Source organism: Orbicella faveolata, unplaced genomic scaffold (genome assembly GCF_042242905.1).
Source record: "Orbicella faveolata isolate gen_17 unplaced genomic scaffold, um_ofav_v1 contig_47, whole genome shotgun sequence".
Lineage (NCBI taxonomy): Eukaryota > Metazoa > Cnidaria > Anthozoa > Scleractinia > Merulinidae > Orbicella > Orbicella faveolata.
The window spans coordinates 21553212-21564109 of NW_028301577.1; the positions used below are offsets into that span (position 1 = coordinate 21553212).

The 10898-nt window shown below is 39.4% G+C and overlaps 2 protein-coding genes across 2 annotated transcripts; both read left to right on the forward strand.

Annotated features, from left to right (window-relative positions):
* On the forward strand, positions 1-1751 carry LOC149097621 (uncharacterized). The gene is made up of 3 exons (XM_089278848.1): positions 1-160; positions 574-681; positions 1512-1751. Exons 1-3 carry the CDS (start codon positions 44-46, stop codon positions 1620-1622), a joined length of 336 nt encoding a protein of 111 aa, XP_089134974.1. The 5' UTR covers positions 1-43; the 3' UTR covers positions 1623-1751.
* A 5318-nt stretch (positions 1752-7069) lies between these two features.
* LOC110067694 (uncharacterized) lies at positions 7070-10293 on the forward strand. Its single transcript, XM_020775055.2, has 3 exons — positions 7070-7239; positions 8279-8380; positions 10014-10293. Exons 1-3 carry the CDS (start codon positions 7126-7128, stop codon positions 10143-10145), a joined length of 348 nt encoding a protein of 115 aa, XP_020630714.2. The 5' UTR covers positions 7070-7125; the 3' UTR covers positions 10146-10293.
* The last annotated feature ends 605 nt before the right edge of the window (positions 10294-10898 follow it).

Here is a 10898-nt window from a genome sequence, read left to right on the forward strand (position 1 = left end):
TATCTCGCAATCCTCAGTGAATTCGTGCAGCTCTCAAGGCAACATGAAATTTTCGTTGTTACTCGCGCTTTGCCTCGCGTTCGCTTTGGTTGAATCGTTTGAAGAGAAGGAATTCTTAGAAGACGAAAATGACCCTGGGAAACGCCATCTATTTAAACAGGTAAGTGTCTTCCTTTTGAAGCAACAAACCATGAAATAGCACACAGTTACGTAATTCTTTTTTTTTTTTGAATCGAGAACAAAACATATGTTGAAGAGTTTTTTCTTTCTTCGCCAGAGCTTTGTAATGCCTGAACTACTTCAACAATCAGAAACAGTATCACGACATAGCCGAACGATATCATAAGTCCCTATTCGTGTCTCTTTATTGCTTATCATCCACACTAAAACAATGGGAAACTATAATCTTTTGATTCGTCATGAGATAATATTGTAAAAAATGTTCACCGTAGATCTTCAGTAGATTTCCGAAAATTGTCCGAAGATCTCCCGATGATATTCGGAACTGAGATCATTTCCTAAGACTACCCCAAAGACCGAGGCCCTTGCTATCTGTTTTTTTTTTTTTTTTAGTGCAATACGGATGCTGACTGTGGTGACGGAAAATGTTGTTGGCAAAACCGTTTTTTCCACAAGTGTATGGCTAAAAGAATGGAGGGCAGGCTATGCTATCCAAAGTCGGTAAGTAACTAACGAAAGTTTCCACTAGCTGAGCACATTAACATTCATGGCACCTCACTCAGAAGTAGTTTACTACGCCTTTCAATGACAAGCGTGTAACGATGTTATGATGTCATAGGCCCTTCGGGCTTGCGCAGTAGAATGAGATGTATCCCGGATGTAGTTGTTGTTGTATTACGGCTAGTAATGGCGGGCTTTTATGAGCTTCATTAAAACCGTTGTGTTAGCATCGTTTAGTCTCGTTTAGAGTACGCTACAAAGCGGTCTCTAAAATTCAAAGCTCGACCAACAAATGCGTTTTTCGCTACCGTCAATCAAATGTTCGGCGGCTGGTAGGAGCTGCATTCATTTGATGGTTTTCAGTAGAGTGTCGTAAGCCATGTAAATCTAAAGTAATCACTCAGGCCAATGACAGAGGACTCAGATAACCAAGTGAACCAATCAAAAGTTGAAATTAATATATATTGACAGCGTGAAGCGTGGGAAAATGTGTGCGAGCGAGTCATGATTGGTTTTGGTCTTTGGATAACAAAGTGGAGCGAGATTTTTAAGCCAATCGCTTAACGCAGTAAAGCAATTGAACGATTTAGGCAACTTTTAAAATTCTATTTTTGGCAAGAATCTTAATTGACAAGAATCTTAATTGGCAAGAATCTTAATTGGCAAGAATCTTAATTGGCAAGAATCTTAATTGGCAAGAATCTTAATTTGCAAGAATCTTAATTGAGTTAAATCTCGCGGTTACAATGGCTCGAAATCGTATTTACCCATACAGGTTGGCGGCTTGTACTGAGTCACTTACCCCATTTAATGTTTTTAATCTCAAACAGAGTTGTGCCTTCAGTTGTCAAGATGACCTAGAGTGCAGAAAAACAGGTTTTTTCCGCCTCTTCAAATGCATGAGTCCTGAAGAGCCTGGGTCTGGGGCAGACATCTTCTAACCAAACCTCGCAATGCAAACTGGGTAATTCTGCAACAGACGCAGAATTTGTAGTTATTTTTTTGGGTGACAATATGAAGCTGTAAACTATAAACTTACATCTGCGAATAAAGTGTTGTAGGGGGTAAAAGTTTCAGTTGTCCATAATTTGCTGTCGCATAAAGGCAACGTTTCCACCAATACTTTCTTTAGCTTGCTTTTACAAAAGTGTCAAGAATACAGGCTAAAATAATGATAATATTCTCCCCTCTTGAAAATAAGACCCAAACAGGGGGTCCAAAAAATGCCATAAATGGTTAAGCCCTAGACTTCTGAAAACGAACTCTTCTTCGAAATTATTCAAAGAAAACATCACTGAATTCAAATCTAGTTGAAAGAATTATCCCTGAAGTTACATTCGACGACAGAGAGTCGATTTCACAGCAAATCATAAAAACATGGTTCAAATAAAATAAAATAAAAATATTATGTCTTGCCCTCTCCACCCCCCACCCCTGATTACCACCCAGCTGTGCCTTATTCAAAGAATATCCTCATTACTCTTATTCAAAGATTATTCAACCATTGCTGTGAGAGCTTCTCCTCATCTCACACAAGTGGGGAACATCATTAGGGACATGCTCGCAAGATCTCAACTGTAAAGTTATGCATTTTGTTCTCTGAAGGTGTTGAGGTATCTTTTGGCGTGCCATCACTATACGCGAGGCTGAACTGAAAGGAGACAGAACTTTCGCGTTGTGAGCAAGCGTACTTAGGTGAATTTTGTTTCCATTCCTGCGTACAACAGCGAGTTCTGAAGCTGTCTTGTTTCAGCGGGTAGATAGTGGGACCAAAAATGTTTCTCTATGTGGCCGCGAAAAATGCAACTCGTGGGGAAAATGGATCGTGTAGCGAGCGTGGGAAGACTTGTAACGCGGTGCGCAAGGACGGGAAAATTAACATGCAACTTTCCGTGGTAACCGCGAAATTTAAGCAATAAAAGCTTACTTTCGAACATTGTTTAAAGATTTGTGTATGCGCTCCGAGATGTCCTAAAGCTACAACGGGCAAAACAGTTTAACACCGATCTTTCCATATTGATGTGGATCGAGAACTATCTCCATCTCTTTACTGATTTACAATTTATTTGTCAAGAAAAAATGAAGATTAAAAAATTTAATACCTCAAAAGAGCCGTGTTCGTACGGTAGTTATTTTTAGACATAGAAACAGGTCTTTCACGGATGATGTTAGCACGCGCATTGCGCGGATGCCTTCGTGCAGGATGACGATGCGTGCTAAGCCGCTTGAGTTGTCCATGTGAGCAAATTCTGCGTCACACAATTGGTAAATTTTAGACACTTCTGACTTTCGAAACCAACATATTTTCTGTTTGATTTTCTGATACATGCAATGGTAGGAAGTTAAACAGAGGGGTAATACGCTGACGCATTTGGAAAGTTACTTCTTACGGGAATTACCAGAAGGTCACAAATTGTAATAACCGTCGGTTGATCGCTACTCTATGGAAATACAAGAACAGGACGTATCTATCGACCGGTCGATTCTTGCTGAAACAACCTAGAGGGTATCATTATACCCAGAAGCCTATCTTAAAAAATGGGAGCGCAGAGAAGAAAGCGAAGACCACAAGAGGAAAGACACACTTTTTCCTCTTCTTTCCTTTTCCCATGGTCCCTAGCGCTTCGTGCTCGTTAATGATCGGTCTCGCTTCGAACTCGTTCGTAGCAAAAGTGCAATGCGTCTGAAGAAGAGACTGGGGAGGAGGTTGAGGTATCGTAGGGGCCATATCCTTCGGATGATCACAGATGTCGGAAAAGGAATCATAAACTTGTCGTAATTTTTTCCGCGGTGTCTTTCTGTCAATACTTACAGCTTTTGGATAGCAGAGCTTGTGCTCTCCTTTTTTACGCCGTACCGGAAGGAAAAAGATCATTCTCTGCCTGAGCGTCATTGTCTTAACTGACGGAAAAATATTTCCTTTTGACATTCTTAAAGCGTATTATCCGTTAAATTCAGGCATTATGCCGTCCGAACAAGTCAAGCATATTCGGCATTCTTCCCCATCGTCTTTAAGTGTTTCTCGGATTTTCTGATGATTATCAAAAGTTGGCATTAAAGTAAACACTTTCCTTGCTAGTTTTGTTTTCCTGTACGTTTTTCTCCATACTGCTAGGATTTTCAAACTCTCCGAGAACGTGTCTGTCTGAGCTTAACAAGCATTGATCGATTCCGCAGTTCCTGATTACACGAATAAACTTCGCAGTTCTCCCAAATTCAGTTTTAACCACTCACACTAAAACGTTAGAACACGCGTTTCAAAAATTACCATTATAGGAAGTATTTGAGAAGGTATCCATTTTCAAGCACAAGGTCCTCTGTTTTGATTATTTACTGCGCCTTTCAATGAAATGCGGACTCTAGAATTCAAAGCTCAACTGATAAATGCATTTTTCGCTAACGTCAATCAAGTGTTCGGCGGCTCCTCTTAGCTTCCGACTACTGCCGAGCGTGCGGTAATCGAATCGTTGAGCACAATTCAGAAAACGAAACAGTGTTCGGCAATAGTCGGAAGCTGGGAGGACCCGCCGAACTTTTCATTGACAGTAGCGAAAAACGCATTTGTTGGTTGAGCTTTGAATTTTAGAGTCCGCATGTTATTGAAAGGCGCCGTAAGTGACGTTAAAAAGCAAACACTCACAATAAAGTGTGCATGTGATTTAAAAACCAAATCAAATGGTGCCATAGTATTAAGTTCTCTTCTGCAAAAGCCACGTAATGCTATTGAACTGACACAGGAGTGTCAGTATCATTTCAGACAGAGTGTGTCAAACTGTCACTTTATATTTAGATATTTAACAAACGTGTAAGAGCATAATGAAGTGAGTGCACGCCATCATGAAAGTTATTTAAGGTTCAGTTTGACTTGTCTTGCTCGCTTCTTTGTCTTGCCTCTTTTTTCGTGAAAAGTCCATGCAGGTATCAGCCGTCTAATTAAGGATCAAATGAAGCTGTTTATAATTTCATTACCGACTATTTGTGAAAGCTGTCAAGGTGGCTCCATACGTACGGTAATCATTTATCGTGTTGCTCGCGCTTATGTTATATTTTGAATGCTGTTTTTGCATTCGTTTAACCTGACCTAGTCTTCTCAAACTTATTACATGTAATAGGCAATGATTAAATAGTGTTTTGCTATCATCTCTGTTAAAATCTTGGCTTTTAGTTTTGAATTATAAATGCAAAAACTGCGTTTTTAACCGTTTATATGGTTTTACTTGTGATATTCTTGAATTTCCCTCGGTGAAATCTTCCAAAATTTTCACAGTTGATCGAATTCAGTGGAATACGAAAACAGTAGGTTTTGTACAGGCAGGTTTTTCGTTTTTTTTTTGGATTTTTGCAAATTTTTGTCTTTACATGCTGCGGAAATCTCTCTTATAGATTAAATTGGAAAACGAGCTGAGGTAGAAGAGATTTTACCAGTCTGCCAAATTTCACAGGATTTCACCGACGAAACGCGAGAAAATTTACTGTCAGTTTTACTTTTTGTGCTCATGTTGATGTCATGAAATATCGAGAAATAAAAACATTGACGTTTTCCTTTGAGCGCGCGATCGTAAAACTATAGCGAGCCACCTTAAACTTAAGCATTCAAACCTCTAAAACCCTACTCGCTTCCATCCCTTCCCCGTCCCATCTGAAACACGAAATTAAGAGAGAATGATCTAAGAAAAGAATTTTACCGCATGTAAGCTTGTTGTTTTACAGTGAAGTTGCTGAACAACAATAAGCGAAAAATCTTGCCGTAACAGTCAAGCAGTGCGAGGCCACGAAAGCGTGAGAGATATAACAAGTCGGGCATGTTACGAAACTAAGGCTCAAAATATGCTTCAGAAAATAATAATAGGGCAGTGGGAATGGTTTCTTAGATCATTCTCAATTGCCGGAACTGGAGAATAAAATAGACCTGAGAAATTATCCTCTTGAAGATATAGTATCTTGTTCAAAAACCAGTCTTCAGAAATGAAAGAAGAAACAGTTTTGCGATCACGGCGGAGCTGAAAAGGTTGCCTTGCTTGATGTCGAATAAAGTACTTTACTCTAATTGCCTCTTCACTAGTCAGCACACATTCGTGAAATCTTAGACAATTTTTAAAACGATTCCATTAAAATCTTTCATTTACTGCTCCAGGTGGTTAAATACATAAAGACACGAAATCAATTGAACTAATAGATTTTTGCCCCCCAGATGCTCTGTCAACTCAACTCTGTCTGCCACGGATTCGAAACCAATAGTTCGATTCACATGACATCATGGCAGCCATATTGGTGTTTTTAAACAGTGAACCGGCGGCCATGGTGGTGTACCAAACCAATCTTTAGGGAGTTGAACTCTTTTCTTATGTAAACACTTCCTTTTGTTCAAATAAATTTGCATGGCTGCTGGACACGTGAGTGAATATGCTCTATACCGAACAACATACTTTCGAATATGGCACCACCTTAGTTACTAAAATCAACAAAAACTATCGCGTCTAAACCTTTCTAATACTCGAAATATAAAACTACTTTATTCTTAGTTCGAGTAAAAGTATTAAGATACGCAAAGTAAACAACACCATGATACAAGAGTAGTTTGATTTAGAAAATGGCCCCCAAAATAATACCCACGCTGATTGGTTAAAAATGAGACACAGAACTAGCACGAGCTCTTAACGTGATGATGGCGCGAGCAAAGAGAATTTACATTTTGATGATTAAAGTAAACTACAAGTTGTTTTCTTCTTTTTCGTGGTGGTTTTTGCGAAAAGAAATAGAAAACATGTTGTAAGTGTTTCTATCGAGTCATAGAGACACTCATGAAAGTTTGGGAGAACTCAAAAAAGCTGTGGAAGCAAGCATTTCTCGTTCTCCTAAACGCGATAGAAACACGGAATAATTATGTTTTCTTTATTAGTTGTCATCTCTACCAAGGATGTTTCAAGCTAAGGGACACCTTCAAAATGCCACTCAAGATCGATTGCCAGACAGAACCGTGGGAACCCCCCAGCTTCCTCAACTATTTACCTATCTTTTCAAATTAATTAACAAGCTTAAAAGCATTTAAAAATGAACTTTTTTGTTTGCTTATCAACTGATATCAGGCCTTTTTACCAGATCATATAATTTTCGCCCGACAAAAAAGCTACGAATGCAGCAACGGATATTCAGTGCGAAAAATTAAGAAACAAATCAAGTCTGTAATTATATTTGCTATCATCTTTATTAGAGTCCTCACAGGCTTGTTGTGCTAAGTATTTCTAACGTGACATAAAGTGAACGGTTTGACACTGTTTGAGATAGCATTTACACATGCCTGTTTTTCACTTTGTTTAGCGCCGCCAATGGACATTTTGTTTACTTTGCTTGAGTGTCTTATGATTTCTGAGCTTTTGATTTCTGATTTAAAGAAAAACCCTTCGTGCAATCCACATTGGATTCTGGTTCAGCACAAGGAGCAACATGAAATTCGCGGTGTTTCTTTGCCTGGCGTTCGCCATCGCAGTTGAATCTTTTTGGAGAGGAGAGACTACAAACGTCTTGGAAGACGAATCCGAAATCGATATCAAAACAGAGGCAAGTCTTTCTGTTTCATTTGTGACTTTAGCAATCTGTCCTTGTCGCTTTTTGCCATGACTCAATTTTTGCTTGAATTAAATTAAGTGCCTCGATATCCACAGTTATTTTACGAGATTTAAAAGAACGGATCAACAAAGATTTAAATACACAAAACCAAATCATTTTTTAAAATAAAACTCTCATTTTACATCAGTTACGAACAACTGCTTTAACGATGCATGAATGCAACCATCCATTGTTGTTTTCCCTCTTTTTTCGGGAAAAAACATCAGCTTTATGTCCCAGTTATCTTGATCAGTTTATCTCTCGGCGAGAAATTCCAATTTGATTCAGTTGGCTCTTTCGCATGAGTTGGGTTTCTAATCGGATGGCAAAGTCCCCTTTTGCATTTATTTTTTCAATTGCATGCCCCTCTTTTTAATTTGATACGCGTCTCCTTTTCCTCGACACTACTGAAAAATGTTTCATCGAATGCGGAAGCTTTAGGAAATTTTCTTCGCCATAAAGACTTCCAAAGGGCAGTTTTTCTCTTGTGGGCGGGTGAAAGGGAAGTACCTCGGAAACGCTGACGCGAATCTTTAGTTACGTGCTATAAATGGGGAAGGAACAATTAAATTGATATTTACACAAGGATACAAAACCAGCAAGGAAAATGCTTGCTTTTATTTCTCTTTAAAAATATGATAATTATTAAAACAAGGATGAAATTGTAAACAATTTTTGAAGATTTTCGGAATTTCGAAGAAGCTCTCGAAGAAGGAAGGCGATAATTGTAAGTAAGATCGATACGAATGCTACGACTGGATAAATACTACAATATTTTGAATTCATTTTCTTGGCCAAGTACAAAATTTCCTTTAAACTTAAGGAAACCTGAAATTAGTAGTTTACCAAGATGGAAAAATATCAAAAAGATAATGATAAACCATAAAGGAACAAGGATAGTTAAGCTAGGATTGAGAAGATTTTCAAGATGTCCAGACAGTGACAAACCTCCTTTAACAAGAGCCTTGTTGTCGTTGTAATCTTTTTCCAGTGTACGGGAGATGATGAATGTGACGAGGGAGAATGTTGCTTCAATACGTTTGCCCAGTGCATTCCAAAAAAAGAGGAAGGCGAATGGTGCAGTCCACTCTCTGTAAGTATTTCCCCATAATAGCAATCTTTTCTGACGTGATTGTTTCTATATTTCCCCATTAACATCTGATTTTGCGCAGAGAAGGCATTGCGCTAGACACGAATTGACCAAAAAGAGTTAAAAAGCTTGTTAATATTAGTAACTGGTGAAATGTTTGGTTCTTTGGGTGTAATATTCGGGGAGAAATTGGCTTTGAATAACTGCAAAATTTCTGGGTGGCAAAGCGCTAATGAGCTCATACATGTCTTTGTAAAATTTTGAGTTTTTGATCCCGCGTAACCCAAAAAGTATTCAATACATCAGGCTCAAAGTCCTAGGGACATTTAATCTTGCTGTGCCCTTTCAATATTCAGAACTAATGTTTTTGTAGCTCTATCAGAAACTGTATCGCTTCTGCTAATGAGGCAAACGTTGTAAACAAATATTCTCCTAAAAATACGAACGATTAGCTTATAGGGCAGTTCGTAAATGAGTACCGTGAAACCAAAACCAAAATAATCACTCTGACGAGCCCAAAAGGGCACAGCAGTCCAGTGAACCAATCAAAACAAGAAGTAAATACATGTGGGAAAACGTGTACGGACGTGTCATGATTGGTTTTGGTTTTTCTCTTGATTGGATGACAAAATGGCGCAATTTTTATACTTATAATTCTATTGTGACCACACGTCTTAATGACGTAACGATTTACTTATAGCATAACAATTTAATTTGTGTTAAAATCAGAATAAGCTTGAAGACCGTATGCACAACCACTACGTACTTAAGCCTTGTTTTCACTAGCGACGCAAGCTCAAGCGCAAGCGCAAACACAATAATTCTCATTTCACCGTGGAAACGGCCTTGACGCAGACATAAGCACAAGCGCAAGTACAAGCATAAGGATCAAAATGTTTCCTTTTTCTCGTGCTTTCGCTTATGCTTGCGTTTGCGCTGCAACAAGTGAAAACGAAATACCCCTCAGGCATAACACAAGCACAAGGATATTTACCACAAATGGTTATGTTTGGCCAATGAAAACGCTGAATCCAGATTACCTCGCGCCTACACAGTTTTCCAAAATGGCGGAAGGTTCGGATGATTTTGCTTGTGCTTGTGTTTGCGTCGAATTTCGTTTTCAGTTGGGTCATCCCTATTGCTTGCGTTTGTGCTGGCGCTTGTGCTTGGGTCGCAAGTGAAAACCAGGCTTTACCCTTTGCATAAATAAACGAAGGTAGAACTAAATCTCTTAGTTATAAAACGTGTAGGAAAGCAAAACAGGAAATATCGTCAAACACCTTAATGATAATTCATTGTTTGTTAGTCTGACCCAGCGCTTTCTCTGTCAAGTGACTCTTCAGAGACCTTTCTCCTTGGCAAACTCGTTGACATCGCGCTCAAAGTCCTGTTCGCTAACAAAATGACAAAGACATTAATCTCGCCCTATACCGCATAAGGATTCCCTACAACACAGATTCACGATTGAAAATGCGCGATGCCCAACCAGTTTGCCAAGCAGAAAGGTCTCTGAAGAGTTCCTTAGCCGGGCGATCCGAAAGCACTACATCAGACTAGCCTCGAACAATGTATAATCAACTTTTATTGTCATTCTTCAAACGCTTCGATGTCTTGATTATTTTATTTTTAATCTCAGACATGCTACTCCCGTTGCCAAGATGGTCTGGAGTGTAAAAAAGTCGCCGTTGGCATTCACCGATGCTCTCGCCCCAACGCACCTCCTTCCGAGTCGGTGGGGTCGGGGTCTGGGGAGTTCCCCACCGCCTAAACACAGCCTGCCCTAAATGAAAAGCAGCTAATGTCATAACGAGACATAGGATTTGTAGTACTAAATGTTAAGAGTTAAAAAAGCTGTTGTGAAAGACAATCAAAAGATAAACCTTGCATATATGAGGAAATAAATTTATGGTTAAGGAGCAGTTTCTCATCTCTTTATTATGTATGGGTACCGAGATGCTCATTTCGCACACCACGCATCAATCTTAAAACCAACAAATTGGATTTTTCTGGTTTCTCGCAGCGAAAAGATCGGTCGATCTTCCCTAAACGTCAGAAAATAACTTTATATTGCTTTCTTGCGCGCTTGGCATGGTCAGGTGCATGCTTAACCGATGTTGTGGCACGCGACATGTTTTCCGGGTGGAAACTCCCATATGAAAAGGTCGGGGAAGCTCATCGGAAAATTTTAACTAAACCCCTAAGGGAGATCAATCTGGATGTGGCTCGAACTTTATTTGACCTCTAAAAGATATCACTTACAACGGAATAGGATCGATTACCAGCCGCTGCTGTTCAGGAAAGAAGCCCGTGTTGCGGCTACCAAAGGTTGGATGGGAGAAACCTCTGGGTGTGTCAAAAATGGATCTAGCAGTCTTCAACGGGGTAACTTAGAGAAACAAAGGATGAAAACGCAAAACCCTGGTCTCAAAAAAGCCAGGCTTTTTCTGCAGGGAGATTCTGTAGAATGGGTATGCTCTCTCTTTGGCCATTGCATATTGCCAAGATCATGAGAGCGAGTCAG

Bases quoted from the DNA above. Each gene is read 5' to 3' on its own strand.
- LOC149097621 (XM_089278848.1), top strand. From the start codon at position 44: ATGAAATTTTCGTTGTTACTCGCGCTTTGCCTCGCGTTCGCTTTGGTT. The intron at 161-573 runs GTAAGTGTCTTC...TTTTTTTTTTAG, and splicing joins AACGCCATCTATTTAAACAG to TGCAATACGGATGCTGACTG. The intron at 682-1,511 runs GTAAGTAACTAA...AATCTCAAACAG, and splicing joins GGCTATGCTATCCAAAGTCG to AGTTGTGCCTTCAGTTGTCA.
- LOC110067694 (XM_020775055.2), top strand. From the start codon at position 7,126: ATGAAATTCGCGGTGTTTCTTTGCCTGGCGTTCGCCATCGCAGTTGAA. The intron at 7,240-8,278 runs GCAAGTCTTTCT...ATCTTTTTCCAG, and splicing joins AAATCGATATCAAAACAGAG to TGTACGGGAGATGATGAATG. The intron at 8,381-10,013 runs GTAAGTATTTCC...TTTTAATCTCAG, and splicing joins AATGGTGCAGTCCACTCTCT to ACATGCTACTCCCGTTGCCA.